At 44.3% G+C, this 21,048-nt stretch overlaps 6 protein-coding genes across 6 annotated transcripts; 2 read left to right on the forward strand and 4 right to left on the reverse strand.

Moving 5' to 3' along the window:
- Window positions 1-2,715: 2,715 nt before the first annotated feature.
- On the reverse strand, window positions 2,716-4,706 carry BGW36DRAFT_389235 (uncharacterized protein). Its single transcript, XM_046217319.1, has 3 exons — window positions 3,879-4,706; window positions 3,031-3,823; window positions 2,716-2,980 (listed from the first exon to the last, which is right to left on the reverse strand). Exons 1-2 carry the CDS (start codon window positions 4,401-4,403, stop codon window positions 3,074-3,076), a joined length of 1,275 nt encoding a protein of 424 aa, XP_046066929.1. The 5' UTR covers window positions 4,404-4,706; the 3' UTR covers window positions 2,716-2,980; window positions 3,031-3,073.
- Window positions 4,707-4,931: 225 nt separating this feature from the next.
- On the forward strand, window positions 4,932-7,561 carry BGW36DRAFT_389237 (uncharacterized protein). Its single transcript, XM_046217320.1, has 7 exons — window positions 4,932-5,057; window positions 5,123-5,151; window positions 5,212-5,316; window positions 5,383-5,801; window positions 5,862-6,592; window positions 6,677-6,906; window positions 6,976-7,561. The coding sequence occupies exons 1-7, from the start codon at window positions 5,007-5,009 to the stop codon at window positions 7,541-7,543; spliced, it is 2,133 nt and encodes a 710-aa protein (XP_046066930.1). The 5' UTR covers window positions 4,932-5,006; the 3' UTR covers window positions 7,544-7,561.
- A 266-nt stretch (window positions 7,562-7,827) lies between these two features.
- BGW36DRAFT_401101 (major facilitator superfamily domain-containing protein) lies at window positions 7,828-9,855 on the reverse strand (the record flags this gene model as incomplete). The annotated part of the gene is made up of 5 exons (XM_046218708.1): window positions 7,828-8,759; window positions 8,815-9,154; window positions 9,231-9,501; window positions 9,571-9,709; window positions 9,801-9,855. The coding sequence occupies 5 exons, from the start codon at window positions 9,853-9,855 to the stop codon at window positions 7,828-7,830; spliced, it is 1,737 nt and encodes a 578-aa protein (XP_046066931.1).
- A 1,198-nt stretch (window positions 9,856-11,053) lies between these two features.
- Window positions 11,054-11,943, reverse strand: BGW36DRAFT_306461 (ClpP/crotonase-like domain-containing protein; the record flags this gene model as incomplete). Its single annotated transcript, XM_046212151.1, has 2 exons — window positions 11,054-11,643; window positions 11,715-11,943. The coding sequence occupies 2 exons, from the start codon at window positions 11,941-11,943 to the stop codon at window positions 11,054-11,056; spliced, it is 819 nt and encodes a 272-aa protein (XP_046066932.1).
- Window positions 11,944-12,391: 448 nt separating this feature from the next.
- On the forward strand, window positions 12,392-18,825 carry BGW36DRAFT_420199 (mating factor A secretion protein STE6-like protein; the record flags this gene model as incomplete). Its single annotated transcript, XM_046219492.1, has 7 exons — window positions 12,392-13,360; window positions 13,420-13,787; window positions 14,553-14,619; window positions 14,655-14,676; window positions 14,782-15,720; window positions 15,780-16,049; window positions 16,071-18,825. 7 exons carry the CDS (start codon window positions 12,392-12,394, stop codon window positions 18,806-18,808), a joined length of 5,373 nt encoding a protein of 1,790 aa, XP_046066933.1. The 3' UTR covers window positions 18,809-18,825.
- Window positions 18,826-19,175: 350 nt separating this feature from the next.
- On the reverse strand, window positions 19,176-20,330 carry BGW36DRAFT_306697 (putative hydrolases or acyltransferase; the record flags this gene model as incomplete). The annotated part of the gene is made up of 2 exons (XM_046212172.1): window positions 19,176-20,204; window positions 20,277-20,330. The coding sequence occupies 2 exons, from the start codon at window positions 20,328-20,330 to the stop codon at window positions 19,176-19,178; spliced, it is 1,083 nt and encodes a 360-aa protein (XP_046066934.1).
- Between the last annotated feature and the right edge of the window lie 718 nt (window positions 20,331-21,048).

Consider the following 21,048-nt stretch of genomic DNA (forward strand, 5'->3'; position numbering starts at 1 on the left):
CTTGCGGAATTACACTCCAATAAACTGCTAGCATATGATGAAATGTGCTTATCAATGGGACTATCCGTACGCGCTGAGCAACCAAATCGTAGATAAAAAGAGGCTCTGTGGAACTGTTGTTTAAGCATTTGGGGCAATTCTGCACTGGGCTGAATCTGGCTGTATTTCTGGTCCGGCTCATGGATAATCCCAATTGACCTTCTATCTAGGGTGGGGCAGCGGATTGAGCAATAATTTGCAAATTTGCAAGTTTGCGCTAGGCCATTGCCACGATGTGCTTTCACTGCTCTATTAGACGAAGTTGGAGCGGCACTCAACTTCTCTCTTCCTAGAAGAACCGCAGCCTCTGGACACCAACCAACCTTTTTTCACGAAGCTCGTTCAAATTACTTACTTTTCAACTAATGAGATTTCGTTGCTACTAGTTCTGCGGTTTTGAACTGAGCATCGTGCTTTGCCATTTCGTAGTGCCAAGTATGTACTTACCATCGACCATTTTTACACGAATTGAGCTGAAGAATTTCCTATCAAAACTATTCCTCCTTCTACGCTAACGGGGTACTCTACATCTGTGAGCCGTATCATCAACTTGAATGAGACGTCAAGTGTTGGCTCTACTTTCATCGTGGGGTCCATGGCAATAATGGCAGATTCTAAGATGCCATACCAACAGCTTGGTGCCCTGCTTTCTTTTATTGGCCGAAGATCGTGCAAAACAAATGAATTTCGGTAGAACTATACTCCAGATGTGCATAATGTACCAGGGTGTACCACCTGTATGGAAGTGCAAAACTAGGCTAGTAAATCTTTTATCTTGTCGATGGATTCTGAAGAGGACACTTGCATATGGGTTTGCCCAGTGATAATCTCAACATCATCGTATTCTGGCTCCAAATTAGCAATAAATGGAGTAATAAACCTTTTCAATATTACTTAATATAAACCCGATTGGCCCCACTCTTCATCGAAGAGATAATACTTGATAGCAGTTCCAGTCCCAAGAGCTGAATCTCTTGCAGGTATCTGCTACAACAAGATTTCCTTGTCGCATTAGTATGATTGAACCAAAAAGGGCCTTCCGAATGCTTTCTGCATCATCAGCAAAATCGAGGATTTCTGGAATTTTTCTACGAGAATGAACACGTATTCTTGAAAACCCGCATTTGCCTGTTGACTGTAACTCTAGTGCAGAGAGCTCTTTGAAGTACGGCGCTTCACTTTCATTTTCGATGTCGGAGATGCCTTTAAAGTTTTGATATCCATATTATCAGTAGCGAGATTGGTGGTTGTCTTCTCATCGTGTTCTCGTTGCGTAGTCGGGAACTGCAAGACAGCATCAGCATAACAGCCCTTAGATCGGGGGGCCCATCTTGGGCCAAGGCCACCGCTGAGCATGTAGTGGGTCTTCGTGGAAGCCATGTTGACGAAATTGACGATAGATGCTCATTGCTTAAGATAAAGGCCAATGTGTTAAAAATTATATACATCACTTGGTAGAGATAGGGTTTGAAGTAGGAAGTGGAATGTTCGTAGTGGAATATATCAGGCATATACACTTACCGACTTTGTTTGAGGGCTGAGCAACAATCAATGCAATACCAATGTGAATGGTGCTTTCAAATAAATTCTGCGTTCCTGTAATACTTCGCACCCGGCTACCTGCCTTACCTTTATATCCTAGAGGTTTACAAACTTCAAGCCACGCAAAGGAGAACTCTTTGATTGGCGTTTTCATTCTTTTGGAAAGGTCTCTGTTTTTCTTTCAAACTAGGGAGTACTCTTCCTTTGGACACAAACAAGTCAGGTTGTAATATGTAGACCAGTGTTTTAGTGACACAATTTGCCGTCGCTTCTTGGATGAATTATATTCTTCGTTCAGTTGCAGACCAACGCTGTCACGTTTGTTCAAACTTCAAGATGCTTCCCTTGCACCTAAGGCTTCTATAAATAATGCTCATCGGGCCATCAAGGCAGCAGATTTATCTCTATCCCAAGTGCGTGTTTGATCAATGTGCCTAAACCGATGTGTGCAGGGATGGAAGTATGGAGGCTCATGGACCGCACCTATCTTGTCTGGAGATTGTATACCTGCAAATTTCCTTTCGGCACTGTTATAGACCATTTGGTCTGGGGTTTCCACCATTACAGCCTGAAATAAGTCGCTCTTGGCTCGCCTCTCCCCAATTTGACAGGCTGTCAGGCAGGTGGATCACTCACCAAGATAGATCAAATACACAAACATCTATGTCCAAGGATAGTTCCATTCCTGATAGCTTCCACATTCTTCGATATTCAAAATAATGGTTTCTTTGTAATAGAAAACGTGAGATAAGCCCGTCACATTTCTGCTCCGCTTCAAAGCCGTGGACTAATCACATACGCAAGGTAACACGCGGCGCCAGTTGGATATCGACCAGAAATCCCCCTTGTCCGAAGTCATTTCAGAGTCCCTTACACGGTTTGATCTGAACAGAAGTACTCCCTGTCATCAATTCAACCCATGAGATGAGGTCATCAGCGGCCCTCTACACCTCCCGGCAACGCAAACTATATAGTTGCCATTACGATCGGACAAATTGATGGCGGCCTATCTCAACAACAACACGAATGTACCTCCTTAGCTTTCTACCCAATTACGATATAAATTTCCTAGGGGTGAATCATTCGTTTACGCAACAGCAGGATTGACTCCAATCATGTCATTAATAACACCGAGCCATGCTAATGCTAATACTAACAAGAATTGAAGTAAAAAGGTACCCCTGCCCTATCACCCTTGTATGCTAACTGTTTCAAACAATAAATTGGAAATAGATTTGACATACATCTGTAACGTCTCTAATTCGCACATCCGTACGAAAATACTCAACACAAAATATATCCCCAGTCATTCAGTCGGTTACACATATATGTAATGGTTGTTTTTCTTTCCGTTTTCGTAATCACATGCTTGGACTCTCAACTACCATGACTAAAATATCTAAAACGAGGGTCAACTCTTATCAAAATTTGAGTGGGGGTTTAAACTACACTATAGTACAGGGGTTTTCTCTTGATCTGATTGACCTTACAATCAACTCTTATCTTGTAGAGCACTGTTGAACCACTCCAGAAATAGATCAGGGGCGTTTTCAGCGAAAAGCCTTTCTTCGCTTTCCGTACTGCGCTGGATCAAGTCTCGACCGCGCACAAACATCTCTTTCTCGTACGAAGCTAGTGCATGTTCAAGCCATGTAGTCTCATCATTCGTCGGAGTTGCACCATTATCATAATATTTAATGATAGAGTCCGCCAGCATGACTGCATCCAACATGCTGCAGTTCACGCCCTCTCCAACAAACGGAGTCGATACATGTGCTGCATCACCTAATAACGTAACCCCGGGAGCCACATCGCGGTTCCAGCCCACTGCCTCTGGATCCATACGGTACAGTGGCCACGGGCGAAATGGTCCCTCGGCATTCTCGATTAAGGCCCTTAGTAGCGGCGCCCATCTCGCATAGAAGTCATCTGAAGATAGCAGCAGCTGACGGAGTGTCTCACTTCTACTAGCTATGTCAGCATGCAAAGTACTTTTTTCTTGTGCCTGGCTGGCGTTCTGATTGTGGCTGAATCCATAGAAGTCTTCGGGCACCTTTAGACCAAAATATAGGCGATAGGTTCCATTGGAAACCTGCTGGAGGGATATTTGTTTCTGATTCCCAATAGCTAGCATACTTCCAGGGCCAGCTATCTCGTTTGCTTTCATGTAAATTGGGTTGCCGTGTGATATAATTCCCTCGATGAACATTTTCCCCGAGTATACAGGCTTTGCGGGAATTATCTATATACAAATGTCATTAGTAATTGTGTAAAAAGCATGTTACATACTAACTCACTAAATGGCGAACCTTGCTCCAAGATCCGTCAGCCCCAACAATAAGGTGGAACCCGCTCGCCGAGGTGCCGTTCGTAAAGTGAATTGTACAACCATTATCCTTTCCCACTTGCCCATCTTTGGCCTTTCTCTCCACGGTACTCACGGCATGGCCCCAACGGATCTTGTTTTGGGGAATGGAGCTGAGTAGTAACTGGCGAAGCTGCAAGCGGTCGATCTCTGGTGCATCCCGTTCTTCCTTGAAGTTGACAACCGTTTTCGCTGTCGGGTCAAGGACGTGAAAGCACGTGGCATTCCAGCGAGCAAGCTTTGTGCTGAAATCTTCAAACAAGCCGGCGCGTTTGAGCGCCAACTGACCGGAGGGACCATGTAAATCGAGAGTGCCCCCTTGCTGCCAAACCCCCGGTTTAGCTGACTCATCTCGTTCAAAGACGACGTAGTCTCTAATGCTACTCAATTCCAGAAGACGTGCAAACAAGAGTCCGCTCGGTCCACCTCCTATTATAGCAATAGACGGTGGTTTCATTGTTGATGGTTTCAGGGTTATCTCAAAGAGTGAATTAGGAAGACTGGGTTATCAACAAGGAATAGAAAAATAATTATGAGCAAACTAGGACTCTGTCACTTTATGTGATTTAAAGTTTTTGATCCAGTTATTTGTGTTTGCTTTTATCTCAAAAATAAGTATTGAATGGCAACTGGGGGAATCTCGTGCCTTTTAGAATACCGAAAGGCTACTTGGGCACTAGGTATTTATATACCTAACAATGGTATGGGCTGATCCAATAGGCAACGAAAAAGAAATTGATATCATTGGGGGGACTCGGATTGCTCCGGATAATAACGCATGAGTGAGATGAAAAATTAAATACCTTCACGGCCTTTTGTATGCTAATAAATATTTAGGACATGTAGTCAATAGTTATCTGACGCTCCGGCTTAGTAAGTTCTGATTGGTTAGGCCCGGAGCTTCCGAACCGAGCCAATTAAACAATTTGCACGTGTTCATGGAATGCTCCGGCCACTCTGGATTTCTCTCTTCCACATACGCATTGCTCGCGCTATTATGTAGGCATTGCTAATTTCTATATATCATAATCCATGACAGGAGATATCAAAAGGCTTTGTAATGGAGGTCACCAGATCGCCGGCTGCCGCCCATGGGTACGCTAGGTTTGCAGTAAGTGCCATTTTAGTTAACGCTAATCGCGACCGTGTATACTGGCTGATCTGTGTTGATTTCAGTGTGATTTTTGCCGGCAGAAGAAACTGAAGTAATCTCATAGAATTTGTGATTCCACGTAGGTGCTTGACCAGCTAATCTGGCTTGGAAGATGTTCTCGGGAGCTGCCTAAGTGTGGCATTTGCAAGCCGTGGCCAGGAAAATGTGAATACTCACGCGACATGCAAAATCCATCGGATTTAAAGGGCAATCAAAAGTAATTCTTTGATGACTGACTCAAAACATCCGCCGGGAGATTGTAAGCTGACTCGTCGGGGTTCAGATCCCCAGTGGCAGAAAAAAATGATATCGAAGATCGGCTGCAAAGCCTAGAGCAGACCATTCAGCAATTAACAAGCTCCGTCGAGCGAGCTTTGCAGAACATAGCCCCAGATTATCCGAGGACAGAAGATAGCCCAGACCTCCGCCTGTCTCGCCGGGTGGCCAGAAGTGAGAAGGAATGCCCCGATTCGAGACTTTACATCGGCTCGTCGCATTCTTTCTCATTTTTGAAAGACACCTCAACTAATCTTGAGATATTTCAGCAGCCCTCAAACGAAAATGCTCGCCGAAATGCTTGTTCGGAACTTCAGTACCTCAACACGACATTGACCACGGCACAGATCCACCGAAATATTGTGGGCGACACCTCGACATCTTATTACGTACCCTCAAGAGCGGCAGGATACCGCCTGATTGGCCGTAAGTGGACTATGCCTTATTAATTCCATTTTTTGAGCTGATTAACAAACTCTTCCACAGAGTTTTTGGAGAATTCTGAGATAGGCGAACCCTTCTTCTTTGTGCCGTCGGATGAGATTATTAGTCAGGTCGTCTTTCACCCACAGAAAGTAAAGGAAAAAGCGTGGATTATTTACTTTAATTACCTGTTGCTTTGTGATATCCGGACTGAGAATCCTGACACCATTGAGAAGGAAAAATTCAGGCACAATGTGCAACTTGCTCTTAACGATAGTAGTATATTCCTCGAGCCACGTGAGGCCAACCTTCAGGCACTGGTCTTACTAGCTGTGCACGGTGAAGATTATGCTGCACCCAATCTATCCTGGATGTTATTAGGTCATGCTTGTCGGCAGGCCGAAGCGCTCGGGTTACATGCCCCGGCTCGCCATATATCCGAATCGCATAATCAGCGACGTCTATGTCTCTTTTGGCTTCTTTTGGCAATTGATAGATCGTGCTCTCTTGCATTTGGCCGCCCATCATTTCTTTCGAATAGTATCTATCACGATATACCTTTTCCGGACGAGAATGAGTTACTTAGGTTTCATCCTCACGACCGCCCGCTAATAGCCAACCAACCAGCCAGCTCTCATATTTCCACATTCGGTGCTCGGTTGTTGATTAAGTCTTTCGAGTGGGCTAGATTGATTGGAGATGTTTTGGAATTTCTGTCTACAAAAAGAAAATCGTCAATTTTAAGAAGTGAAATCAGGTCAAGGCTAGAAGATTGGTATCTCGAAACCGAGCAGGTACGTATTTTATTTTGTGTTTGTATATTTTTTAACCTCTTCTAAATTTATTGATTAATTTGTATTGATTTACCCTCCTGCTAGACTTTACTGGAAACAATGAGAGTTGAAAGTGCCTTTTTGAATGCACAACAGGCCAGGGAGATGCGTTTGGGTATCAGCAGCATCACCTTTCAGTATCTGCATGCCCTTATTCTTCTACTAAAAGGAGAAGAACCTTGCTCAGAGCTTCGTCTATCTTCAGCCCGGGAAGCTATATCTTTGTTATCGTCTATGGTGTCTAATTGGAGCTCTGTATACAACGGCGTCGTCTGGTATGAACATCTATCTCTATCTATTATTATCCCTCATTAACCCGTGAATTTCTAATTGGGTCGACTTAGGCATCTATTATATTTTCCTTTTACACCATTCTTTGTCATATTTGAACATATCATCAAAAATAACTATTCAACTCGAGAAGTTGAGCGAGATCTAGCGCTGTTATCTTCCACAGTGACCTATTTTGCGGAAATTCAATCTGAAATGCGCCTCCTAACAATGGTATGCTCCAGGCTGCAACAAGTCGCGGCCGTATTCTCCCAGCTTGCACAGATCCACGCCTCGCAAAATACCCGATCGCGACCCGAGAATTTCAGACAGATCGCCTCCTTAGAACGGAATAAGCAAGCAGAAGAACCTACTCATGGTAGCTGTGCTCAAGTCCAAGAGGTTATTCCAGATATTGACACAGGAGACTTGGATTTTGCTAGTTATATAGAGTGGCTTCCCAATGATATGGATGCCATATGGCCCATGATTGATTCCGAAAGACGCAACTCTGCTTCTTTTCGTTGTACAACAGGCGGTAATGGAACATCCACCCCGCGCTTCCAGAACCGGAGAAACACGTTTGATGGTATGTTTGACTGGTTCTCTTGGGATGCCTATTACGCCGGGAACAATAAATGAGTTCAAAATCAATTGCACTTGTAGTTATTAGCGTTGATTAGTCTTACGTGTAATATAATATAAGGCTGAAATAAATCCATGATGTTAATTTTGACGTGTTGTTTGCATTTGGATGACGGGAATGAGAGTACCCGAGAATACATTAATGCATCATGCTTATTTGATTAAAAGATTCTAGAGTATTGTCTGGTCGCACGACGGTTCTTACAATTCTCTATGTTGCCATATTGCCTTGGGGTATCGTTCAAACCCTAACCTACTCGGTTTGTATCATAATCACTGCCTTAAAAGACCATGCCCTTGACCTGTGGAGTTTTCTTAAGGTCAATATTGCGAATCATCAAGGTCCAAACAATTGCCAAACCCATAATGGCGGTTCCCGCAGCAAGCATTCTAGTCTGACCATATCCGTATGCCTCTTGGATCCCAAGCCTAGTTGGGCTTCCGACTGTATAGTTCAGTTGTGTGGGAAGATCCCCGTAGATCTTGTCAATATCAGGGAGGGCTGAAGCAGGAAGATAACGCTCGAGAGCATTTTCAAATGTGTTTGTCCAGATTGCGCCAGAAATAGTTGAGCCCATAGCATCGCCGACAGTGCCAACGACATTCAACAAGGCGAGCGCAGCAGCGACATGCTGATGGTCGACGGCAGCTAAAATGGCGAGCTGTTCGACAATGATAAAGATACTACCGCCAATAGAGATGAAGATTTGACACATGACAAGATAACCAACTGATTGGTTGGGGCGACGGAAGTAAATCATTAATCCCTGCGCAAAGATGTAGAGTGGCACGGCGATATACAAGAGCCACTTAAAGCGTCCAGTCCTCCGAATGAGCCAGCCCACGAACAATAAGAGCACACCAGAAACCACGTCAAAAGTATTCCCGACATACCCAGCCTCGGCGATGCTCAGGTCATTGACAACCTGCAAGAAAGAGCCGAATAAGTTGTTCCAGCAGTAATAGGAAAGCTGATAGGTTGCGTCTAATAGGCAGGCACCGATCACAGTTCGATCGGATAAAAATTCAAAGTTGAACATCGGTACTCGAGCCAAAAAGGTTTCGTGAATAATAAAGATGAAAAGCATGACGACTCCGACAACAATCATGGCAATAATGTACCCTGTGTCCCAGCCATTAGGGGCACTATTGGCAATAGTGAATGGCAATAAAAATACAGTAAGCCCGGTAGAGAATAGTATCACACCGATTGCTGTTCGGAATTTGTCAGTTATCATCACTTCTGCTAGGAAGATAAAAATATTTACCATCGAATTCTATGATATAATGCCAGATACTCTGTAACAATGTCCGGCCGCTCTTTTCATCGTGTAAAATTCCGGCCTTTTTGGCCTTCTGCAGATTGAATTTCAAGATGAAATATAGAGGTGCAGCCACAACGGGGAAAATAATTGCCCAGCAACCGAAGCCCCATCTCCAGTTAATATCGTAAAAGCGGTCGGCTGCGGAGGGGCCAGCAAAGGCAGTGATGATATAAGGGGAGGAGGTGAAGGCATATGCTAAACCTCGATTTTTCAGTTTGGATGCATCGGCTGTGATCACGTCAACGCAATAGGTAATACCAGTAAACCCAATGGTATAAAAGACCTGTTATGGCAACCGTCAGCAATTGCCTCTTTACATATAGTGTCAATATGTATTTTAAAGGAGTATCTCATCCTACATTTGCAGCGCAGAAGGTCGGAAGGTCATTGCATGTCGCCATAATTATTAGTCCCAAGGTACAAAAAACGGCCATCAAGAGGAAGCCCTCTGCTCGACCCCAAGTATCCATGATTTTAGCCAATGGGATAAATGTTGCTGCGGACATAGAACTTGCGACAATTGAAATAACGTTCAAAAGGGAGTGAGACTCCCAAGCACTGGTGACATAAGGGATCAAATTGCCGAGAGTACTGTTCTGCATTGCATTGACGAAGTAGAGTAGCCATATGCTGTTTTGAATCATGTTAGCCGGAAAGATATAAGGAGATTCAAAATTCCAATGTTAGATTTTCACATACTTTGCGAACACTGCGATCAGTGATGCCTTGGACCATGATAATGTTACCGCCTCAACATCTCGCACGCCCCGTTGAAGATCGTTACTGGGAAGCTCTGGCTGGACCTCATTATTGGAATTGTCTGCTACGACAAACGCTCCTTTACTTTCATTGACAGTAGTAACGGCGGGCGAGATATCTGCATCAGCAATGGCCCTTCGACGAAAGGCAGCTCGAAATTTGGGAATTACGACCATGGTGTTTTACCAGGAAAGAGCAGAGTAATGCCAAGGGCCTATCAACCATGAATGAGACGAAAATTTTTGACACTTATAGAACATGCAGATCGCTAGCGTTTGTAGATGTTCTCCCCGAAATCGGCCGGTTTGCAAGTCCATACGAAATCTAGAATCGGCTAGGGATCGAAGAACCAACAGTAAACTCTCATTTGTGGGTGAGTGCAGTAATTCGCGACAAGTTTTTCCATACTACTACCTTGGCATATACGTACTCTGAAAAAGACCACATGTAGGTCCCCACCAAGTCCCACAAAAGACAATAACCTGCAGTAGGTGGGACGGCCGATTGGACAAGAGCAGAGGGCAAATCTAATCAGATCATCTGATACGACAAGGATTCATCAATCAGCCCGATTTGCACCTGCTTATACCCAATGATTACCCATTACTGTACGCCACTATCGTTAGCTTGGTTTAGGGCATCGCTTAACCACCCACTTCCTTCAGGGAACGAGTCGTAGGATAATACCGAAGACACTCACAGGGACCATGCCCATTTTAAGGAAAGGGTCAATAAGGCAAAGCACGCAATGTTATTAGATGCTTTGTAGCTGCCAGCCTCGTGGGACTAATGGATCCATAGGTCTGACCTTCGGAATTTCCCGTCTCAGCGTTAACCGTATTAAAACATACCGGAAATCACGTATTACAAGCGTTACATACAACACTAGGCGTATCGCTACGTCCTAGGTTTGTATGAATTCGCGAAAAGTATACTTCGCTCTCAAATCCCGATTTGAAATCATTTGACACTGACAATTTGAAAATAAATATTATTCGGCCTTACAATTTCAGTCTCTGGATAGTGCGAGGAAGCGTGCTTTGCGACCCAGATACCAACGAAATGTTTCAAAATTCGACCGAATGTGCTATTTCGTGTAACGAAAAGTACCTTGGCGAGTACACACAAAAAGCATCCACCCCACTTGTGCTACTACTGTACTTTCAGAAAATGCCGCACAATATCTAATCAATCTGATAAGATGATAGCGTGGGCCATTCTCCACAATGTGTGCAATGCGCACTTGGCAACCGAAAGGACACCACCGAGGGGTGTAAACTATTACGCGGCTACGGAGGACACATCCGGGCCTTATTCGTCTCATTATGTACAACAGAAACATTTGAATGCGTGAGGTATGATTATTATTACGTATTCGAAATTGAAATTCTAGCTATGCTGAAGCAATTCTGGTACTTGTGTCTCACAGCTTCGGGTTCACCCAGCTCGGTGGTCGTTTCTCCACAAACGCCTGGATGCCTTCGGTGAAATTGGTGCCCTTGACTAGGTGAGGGTACCACTGGTCCGCTAGTGCCGACACAGCATCCTCCACGCTATTTGTTTCCCAACTCAGCCGAACTCCGAGACGACCGACAAATAGCGCATCTGGGCTGTTTTGACACATTTGTGAGGCAAGTTGAATTGCAGCATCAGCAACTTCATCAGTAGCATCTACTATTTGTGTGATAAGCCCCCAGTCGTAAAGTTTTGCGGCATTGACTGTGCGGCCAGTCAGAACGAGATCCATAGTCCGTTGTAATCCAAGGGTGCGGGTCAGCCGCGGCAAACAGCCCGCTACAGGGACGATCCCTCGCTTTACTTCGGGTAAAGAAAAGATTGCTGTGGATGAAGCTAACACGAGGTCGCAATTGGCTACCATCTCAAAACCTCCTCCCATGCATATGCCGTTCACTGCTGCGATAATCGGTTTCTTGCCACTCCGACGGGGTAGTCCAGCGAGACCGGGAGCATCCATATCATTGATTACTCCGGCTTTGTTCATTTCGTTCCATTCTATACAAATCAAGGGGGGTTATTTCATGGCCAGAAGGGCATCGGTCTTGAATGGAGAGCGGCAAGTTTACCTTCTAGATCAGCCCCAGTACAGAATGCTCTTCCAGTTCCTGTAATGATGCCCACCCATAAGCTTCCATCTCGATCGAAGAGGTCCCAGACTTCTTGTATCTCGCGACTCGTCGCTTTATCAATGCAATTGAGTTTTTCTGGACGGTTTAATGTGATTAGAAGGACTTTTTCGTGCGGGAAGGATAGGTAAAAATTCCGAAATTGTGAAGGTCTAGATCTTAGAGACATTTTTGAGCTGCAACAATGTTCTTCTGCCACGATATTGGTAGGATCAACAAGCTTATTATGACTGGACACGAGACTTTTGGACTTTACTTTATATCTTGTTCATAATAGAATGTTACCAGAAAAGTGTATGGTCATTGTTAGCGCAGCCTTTACCATGGATGCTGATCCTGGCCCGTCTTGCTTTAGAACTGTTTTAAACTTAGAGAGATGCGATATCGGTACTAATACAGCAACATCGGCTCAGTAGTGGTTCGAACAACCCAAACACGTGAAACTACTCGTTGCAACCTAAAAGTGTTTTCTTGTATTCTTATTTGATTCCGTACGGCCTGTAGAAAAATTTCCCAACTGTCATTAAATGAACCTTTTTCAGATATATCGTTATTATTCATACCCGTGAGTGTCATCTCGAATCCACGAAACAGCGAAAACTTTTATAGTCTAGAGAATGGTTGTCACCTCAATACCAGCACAAGGCCTGTATCCGCTGGTTAAGCTCCCGCACCCTTTCCTGGCTTCATACCGGGTGCTCGCGATTGAAAATAGAACACCAACAAGGTTTGTCTTGACATTAGACGAAGAAACACCTATTGGACGGACATTACCGGAACCATTGCACCATAACTCGCTGTCGTGGTACGATTTGACATTCAGAACAAAGAATGAATGCCCTCCTGAGTCTAATAATAGTGCATGGGCTCGGGCAGTTCGAAGCCCAGAAACCACCTTCCAATGGTCAGAAAATACCCCACCTTCGTTGGGTCAAGTTTGGAATGTAATACATGCTATCTACCTTGCTCATCCAACCTATGAGTGTTTCAGACTTAGCTTGCTTGGTTCAGGGAAAGACATTGTGCGAACGGAATTGCTTTTGACTGGCCTCGGAATTGAATGTCCGGAAAGATGGTTTGCAAAGGAGAAAGACATGGTAAACTCAGAAAGTCTCTTGGTTCTTCGAAGTGCCTTCTGGCAAGGTGCCGCCTCTCCTATGGGCCCTCGTCCTATTTGGGCAGTTGGTGATGCCACCGATGGTCCTTTGAGAAGATCCTCAGCTCAATATCCAGCTATGCCAGAGAGCTATCAATTCACGATGAAGTTCCCAGGAGAACCAGTTTATGCTCGCCATCCGATACGCCGGAAAAAGCCATATCCAGGTTCAATAGTATACAGTCGCTACATTCCGGAGCTCAACGAGCATTTCTCACTTGAGGTGGTTGATTGGGAGAATGACAGTGATCTGAAGCTTTTTAATAAGTGGCAAAATGATCCCCGCGTTGCGAAAGGCTGGAATGAGACCGGGACATTAGAGCAGCATCGTGAATATCTGCGAAAACTACATTTTGATCCTCATGTTCTTTGCTTGTTCGGACGGTTCAACGAATCCCGTTTCGCCTATTTCGAACTGTATTGGTCAAAAGTGAGTTCCGATCTTATGATATTTCTTCAACGAATAATTGACACTGATGTATTTTACAGGAGGATCACTATGGCGCTCATTACGACGCTGGAGACTACGACCGAGGACGTCACTCCCTGGTTGGGGACGCGTCATTTAGAGGACCTCAGCGGGTCAATGCATGGTACTCTAGCTGCATTCACTACTGCTTTCTGGACGATTCACGAACAGCAAACGTAGTAGGCGAGCCACGAGCGAGTGGCTCAACTATACTATCATATGAGAATTCCCAGGGTCTGACCATCGGTAAGTATGTTGATCTAGATCATAAGCGGTCGGTTCACTCGGTCTGTAGCCGAGAAAAATGGTTTCAGTTGTGCCCATTATTCTGGGATGGGCGAGAACGGCCATTGGAATCGGCTGATCGTGCAGCTTGGAACGCGAAACTGTAGCTTCCCTGGAAAACTTGCATAAGTTGCTGCGCCGTGGATCATTCATTCCCGATGACATTGTTAGATCCCCAGGTACGTCAGTTTAGTTAATGCGAGTTGGATTTGAAACTTTGCATGTTTCAATCTTGATCTGAGAAAACCCTCGTTTGATAAGATTCTGTGTTCTAAATGCATGGAGTATGGGGATGTACTTTTCTTACAACTGCTCAGTCGGAGATAGTAAATTTTACATATTCAAAGCCTATTAGCTGGAAACTTGTAGTTAATGCGATCATTCTCAAAAAGAGTCCCAACTTTAACTAGACGGTTATATGTAGGCCTTTTTTGCGGAATAGTAATTAGAAAATATATCGGGGGATTCTGTCGGTGGTATTTCAAAGGATGTGATGCATTATTTAGTATTACGTATTCATAGTGGTGTTTTCATTGAGTAAGAAGAAGAAAAGTTCCGAGTGCTTTAATTTCCTCCCGTTTCTGGCCACCTAATTACCCACATGGCTTTTCAATCGTTCTGGTAGATGTACATTAAACTGGGACTTTCTAGGTTGTCAGGGCAATTTTTCTATTACAGACGGTACCGAAACTTTGTTTATATTACATCCCGCTTTGTATTATTGTACAGCACAGGTAAAGTATACAAGGTTAAGATCGCTATCTAGAACTGTAATTATTAGCCATTAATCCAGATGTCAGAACTTACAATTAGACCCGATGTCGGAAGTTAAATTCAATTATTTCTCGAATATCTGCAATATCCCTAGCCGAAAGTTTGTAACTTGCAATGGCACCTGCATCAGTATCCCGATAACACGAACGAGGCTGTTCAAAGTAATAGCACAATAATACGATTGTTGTGGCGGCAGCCCAGCTTGCTACCAATACAGCGTTATTGAAGAGTCAACCACTTCTAGACGGCGAAATAGTCAGAAGAGCTCTGTTCACATATACGATAACTACGACTAGGCTCAAGGAACTATTGACGATTTCGAGCTATGGTACGGTTCATGAAGAAGCTTGCAGGCTATCCTAGTCTATTATTGGCTGGCAACCCTTCAAAGTTTGATATATGCATGCTCCTGGCAGCTATATCCTGTGCAATAGCATCTGGAGTTCCGTTCCCATTGATTGGGATTCTATTCGGCCAACTTCTCAACGACTTCAATGCAGTAACATGCGATTCATCGGAATCGTCTGACTCTGGGCCGTCTTATCAACACAGCATCAATAACAAAATTCTGATAATTGTATACTTGGCCATCGCTCAGTTTGTATTGATATATGCCCACCTTTCGTGTTGGAGTCTATACGGTTCACGACTGGCGCAAAGATTGCGAGAAAGCTACCTCAAGAGCCTGCTTCGACAAGAGCCATCCTTCTTCGACAATCTCCCCCCAGGAGAAGTTGCGTCCCGACTTAGTGGTGATATCCAAGCAATTCGTTCCGGTACATCTGAAAAAGTCGGAATATGTCTCTCAAGTTTCTCTTTTTTTGCCACAGCGTATATAGTGGCCTTTATAAAAGATTACACACTTGCGGCAATGCTTATTTCATTAGTTCCGGCGTATTTTCTAATGTCGTTTATCGGAAGCCACTACATCGAGAAATATTCTGTGATGATGTCGGATTATGCCGCTACTGCTGCGTCAATTGCATCGGAGGCACTTTCCAATATCGTTGTAGTACAGGCATTCGGTGCGAACACAAGGCTAGAAAAGAAGTTTTCCAGTGCTCTTAAAGCTTCGGAAACGGAAGGCTTGAAAAAGGCCACAGCAGTTGGCATACAGTCCGGCTTTTTGTATTTTATCGCCTACTCTGCGAATGGGCTAGCATTTTGGCAAGGCAGTAGACGTATCGCTGATGCAGTGCGTTCGGACTCAGCTGGGGCCACCGTAGGTGCTACCTTCACAGTGATCTTTATACTTATTGAAGGTAAGTCTATCTTATATTACATCTAAGTTATAATGTCACTGAGCTAACACGATAAAAAGCCACCTTACTGCTGAGCCAAGTTGCGCCATTTCTCCATCTCTTCGTGGCAGCTGTTGCATCATTCCACAAGTTGAGCGAAGATATTAGTCGCGAGCCACTGATTGACGGCACTACCTCGTCAGGGCTGCGCTTCTCACAAGCTGACGGTGGGTTTGAATTCAAAAATGTTTCCTTCAAGTATCCATCTAGGCCTGAAATCACTGTTCTCGATCAGGTCAACCTCCGTATTGTTCCAAAGCAGCATACTGCCATTGTGGGGCTTTCAGGCAGTGGGAAATCGACAATCGCAGGGCTGGTTACCAGGTTATACGATCCAACAGAGGGACAAATCCTCCTTGATGGGCAGGACCTTAGCTCTATCAACACTCATGATCTAAGAGGTTTCCTGAGTCTCGTGCAGCAGGAGCCGTCTCTTCTCGATCGCTCTCTTTTAGAGAATATTGCGCATGGTTTGATTAACTCGAGTAACCCTGCTCACGCACACTTAAAAAAGATATTAATCGGCTCTGACCTGGCAGATATGGCAGGAGAAGTAAGGGATGGTATGGATCTAGATGTTGCGGCAGACAAACGCGGTGCGAATATGGCTGAAATCATTAAGTTGGTCAAAAATGCTGCATCACTCGCAGATGCAGATAAATTCATTACAGCATTGCAGCATGGATATGGCACGGTTGTAGGCTCGAGTGGCCGCTTAATCAGTGGTGGTCAAAAGCAAAGAGTAGCCCTAGCTAGGGCACTGATCAAGAACCCGACAATTCTCATAATGGATGAGGCGACGGCTTCTCTCGATTCGCAAAGCGAACGACGTATCCAACGAGCCATCTCGAAGATCTCTAGCGGCCGAACTATGATTACCATTGCACATCGTCTTTCGACGGTAACCGAAGCTGACAATATTATCGTTATGCACAAGGGTCGCATAGTGGAAGAAGGAAACCATTCGACATTGATGGTTAAGAATGGGAGTTACGCAGATCTGGTTAGGTTGCAAACTTTGAGATCTACATCTACGAATAGTGAAAATTCCATCAACGAGGATACCATTAGCGACTCTGATCAATCCTCTTCGATAGATGGCTGTCTCGGAAAGGACAGTGAAAACGTCGAAAGCACTGAACTGTCGATAAGGGAAGATATAGTATCTGATACAAGGAAAGAAGAGGAATATGAAGAGCCAGAAACTCCATCAAAATCTTTGTGGGCTGTACTGCATGGTTACGGTCCGACGTTGAGACCACATCTTCTCATGCTTCTCCTGGCACTTCTTGGTTCCACTATCGTTGGCGGAGCCTTTTCTGGTGAGGCTGTTATCTTCGGAAATACTGTTGGAAGTTTGAATACTTGCAAGAGTGCAGATAGCATTAGATCCCATGGCAACTTCTTTGGACTCATGTTCTTCGTACTAGCGATCATCGAGTTCTTTGCTAATGTGGCTAGTTGGACCGGATTTGGCTGTGTTTCCGAGAAGATTGTCTACACCGTTAGGGTTTTATCATTCAGGTCATTATTTGACCAGGACCTGCAATGGCATCAGTCTCAAGGACGGACTCCACCATTACTCCTCTCCTATATTACCAGGGATGGCAGCGCTTTGGCTGGTTTGAGCGGCTCCGTCATTGGAACTCTATTTTCTATCACTGTCAACCTCATTGCAGCAATTATATTGACACATATAATAGCTTGGAGAATAGCACTGGTGTGTCTTGCTTTAGTTCCACTCTTACTTGGCGCAGGGCTTATGGAACTTCATGTTCTTGGCAAGTTCGAAGAACGGCATGAGAATGCTTATACTAAATCAGTTGACATTGGCGTCGAAGCAGTTACATCGATCAAAACCATTGCATCCCTATCGCTTGAAGAAAAAACGCTTAGAACGTACCTGGAATCATTGAAGGGGCCTCGCAAGGAAACGACAAAAGTCACCCTGCAAGCAAGCTTTTGGCAAGCACTAACTTACTTTTTCGGAAATCTTGTAAATGCGCTAGCCTATTGGTGGGGTGCTAAACAAATCATCGTCGGCAATTATACACAGACGCAGTTCCTAATTGTCGTATTCTCACTTCTTGTCAGCGCTCTGCTTTGGAGTCAGATGTTTGCTCTGGCACCCGAACTTTCCAGTGCCCGCGCTGCAATGGCCAGAATCTTGGGCCTCATCGAGATAGGGTCAGACAAAATGCAAGGCCATGTTCCAGACCGTGAATCATCAATCCCATACCTGAAAGAAAATGACCCCGAAGCGATTGTCGAATCGAAACACTCTCGTATTAGCAGTAACCTTGCTTCAAGTGTACAACTACGTGACATCCAATTTTCATATCCCGCTCGACCACACGTCAAAGTATTAAAGGGTCTCAGCATTGATATCACGCCTGGCAAGTTCTGCGCCCTTGTCGGTCCAAGTGGTGCCGGTAAATCAACAATAATCTCGCTTGTTGAACGACTCTATACCCCACAGTCTGGATCTATCTTGATTGATGGCGTCGATGTGACGAAACATCGGGAAACATCTTTTCGCGACACGATTGCATTAGTACCGCAGGAAAGTGTCCTTTTTGAAGGAACTATCGAGTTTAATATTGGTCTTGGGGCTAGATCAGGGACCGAAGCCAGCATAGATGAAATACAAGAGGCTTGTAAACTGGCTAACATTCACGAAACAATTCAAGCGCTCCCGGATGGTTATAAAACCATGTGTGGACCTAACGGTAATCAATTTTCGGGGGGTCAAAAGCAAAGATTATCTATTGCTCGAGCCCTTGTTCGCAAACCGAAGCTGCTTATCTTAGATGAATCGACCAGTGCGTTGGACGCCGAATCCGAGAAACTGCTGCAAGATGGACTTCAAAAGGCCGTCAGAGGAATTACTGTCATTGCAATTGCCCATCGTCTGCACACCATAAAAAATGCAGACATTATTTTCTTGATCGACTCTGGCGAATGTGTTGATCACGGATCACATGAGGAACTGTTAGAAAGATCGGAAAGCTATCGGGCGAACGTTATGCATCAAACGGTTGCGGAATAATGTTAGTTGAAATGAACAGGCATCACAGGGAGTCAACACAACCTCTGTGGGTTTGTCCAAGTCACCTAAGAGTACCTATTGGTACTACGTCTTGATATTCATCCAAAGACATACCAATTTCGGCGTTTCTTGACTAATGGTTCTAAAAGCATCATTGATTGATAGATAGGTTTATTATTCTATCAATAAATAAATACATTACCTTGTTGGATATATTCAGGTTTCGTTTTTTCTTGTTCTTTAATGATTATGTGACTAAAAAGGATGTTACATCGCAAATGAAACATTTCATTCTACTATACCAATGGTCGCATAAACTTCTTTTAACGATATCATTTATATCGGGGGAAGGACTTTTGTTTGTTTCTCACACTTCCGGTGCGTTAAACCTCGGGGGTTGTCCCACTGATGATTGTAGAAATCCCAGTACTCTTTGAACCAGGAACTTCCGTGGCTCCGCTTGATCGTCATTGCTCAAGGCATGAGAAGCACCAGGTATAACTGCGCTTCGATCTTGATCCCAGATTTTTTCCTCCCCGTTGTGATCAGTAGCATTCCTCCATCGCAATAGTAATTTTTCTTTGTCAACCCAGTCTGGGACGGATTGGTCTGCCCCGGAAAATAATACCATGAATTTACCATTCAAAAGCCGTCGTTGCTTAATCATCCCAAATGTTTGGCGTAGCTGCTCTTCACCCAAATCTGAACTGAACAAGTCATCCTCTTGGGGAGATGCAGGACTCTCGGGGCTATTGAGACTCAAAAACCTTCGACAGCTGATTGGCGTGTTGGCGGGATAACCAATCTGTGAAGTCATTGACAAAGGCAGAATGGTATCAAATTCGTCATCAGTGTGACAAGCTTCTTTAGCCATGACTTCTAGTTTTCTGTATATTTTTTGAACCTCGTTAGGCGACCTGCCTCCTATTCCTTCCTTCAAAACCCAGAGAATTGCTTCTCGGTCTGAGACAGGTGCCTGCATAATCGCCCCGTCAATGGGAAGGCGCTGAACATGCTCAAGACTCGCATCAAAGTTGTGTGTCTTTGTGTGAGGATTTTGCTGGGATAGATAGTGGAGAACACATTGGCTTCCGGTCGAATGCCCCATGAGAACGATTTTCCCCGAACCAAATTTGCTTTTCTTATAGTCTTTGATATATTTAACACATTCGGCAATTTCGTCTGTGTCTCTGTCCAGATGTCCAAGGCCCCAGGATTGGTATGATGAAGTCAAATTCAATGTAAAGAGGGACCATTCCGTTGGCTGCAATGCCCGGACGAGATCGGACATATACGACGTTGTTGCAAGGCCATCTCCGAGGCCGCCAATAAAAACAAGGCTATGAGGTTGAACAAAGGCGCTGGAACTGTATTCAAAGGTGACGAGAGTCTCTGTCTAAATTCATATTTGTTAGGTATCTAATCGGTTGGTTTTAGACGCATGGGGGAAAAAAGCACAATCACGTACATAATGATGTAAGATACCGGAAATACCTCCTTTAGGCCAGAATTTGGAAACCATGATCGAAAACGAAAGTATATTGGCGATCAAATCGTTGATACCACGAAGGGTATGTGAAATAGCTTAAGGATTCTCAGAATCACATGAGAAAATTGTTAAGCTTGTTATAATTATATACAATGTTGTAAGCCAGAAGAATCTCAAACCCAGCGAATTTCCGACATCGGCTTCATGTGAGCTGTGTCCATTGTGTTATAAAACGTGGGAATGCGTTGTGGACTAGTTTACTCATATCTAGCTAGGAAATCACACTTTTCCCATGCAAAAAAAATAAATTAAAAACGCTGGTGAGAAGGTGGGGTCGCGATATAATAATACACGTAAAACCCTTGTAAGGTAACATACGAATTACAATACCCGAGGCTTGAAGTCTTCCGTTACAGGTAATTTCGTGACGGTCTTATAATCAGGGATTTTCGTCAACGGGAAGTGGTTCACGCAAGTTATGTACATATGTGGTGCAATGGGCACTCAGTGGGCCTAGGCTAATATATCCAGACTAAATTAATCTGATTAGATTGCGCTTCGGATTTCGAGCTAGTCTTGGAAGTGGAACGAGGTGCCCAACCATTGGCCCTCCGTAGCGATCATGCGACGATACCCAGAGCAACTAAAAAAATAGAAGAAATTTTGGTGGCAAGATGTGGACCGTCCTATGGAGCTCTGTTTTAGTGTCTTACTTATTGCATTCAAACGAAAACACCGAGCCCCTCATGTA

This window comes from Talaromyces proteolyticus (genome assembly GCF_021365285.1).
Source record: "Talaromyces proteolyticus strain PMI_201 chromosome Unknown BGW36scaffold_13, whole genome shotgun sequence".
Lineage (NCBI taxonomy): Eukaryota > Fungi > Ascomycota > Eurotiomycetes > Eurotiales > Trichocomaceae > Talaromyces > Talaromyces proteolyticus.

Bases quoted from the DNA above. Each gene is read 5' to 3' on its own strand.
- BGW36DRAFT_389235 (XM_046217319.1), bottom strand. From the start codon at position 4,403: ATGAAACCACCGTCTATTGCTATAATAGGAGGTGGACCGAGCGGACTC. The intron at 3,824-3,878 runs GTGAGTTAGTAT...ATTTGTATATAG, and splicing joins GGAGCAAGGTTCGCCATTTA to ATAATTCCCGCAAAGCCTGT.
- BGW36DRAFT_389237 (XM_046217320.1), top strand. From the start codon at position 5,007: ATGGAGGTCACCAGATCGCCGGCTGCCGCCCATGGGTACGCTAGGTTT. The intron at 5,152-5,211 runs GTAATCTCATAG...CTGGCTTGGAAG, and splicing joins TGCCGGCAGAAGAAACTGAA to ATGTTCTCGGGAGCTGCCTA. The intron at 6,907-6,975 runs GTATGAACATCT...GGGTCGACTTAG, and splicing joins GTATACAACGGCGTCGTCTG to GCATCTATTATATTTTCCTT.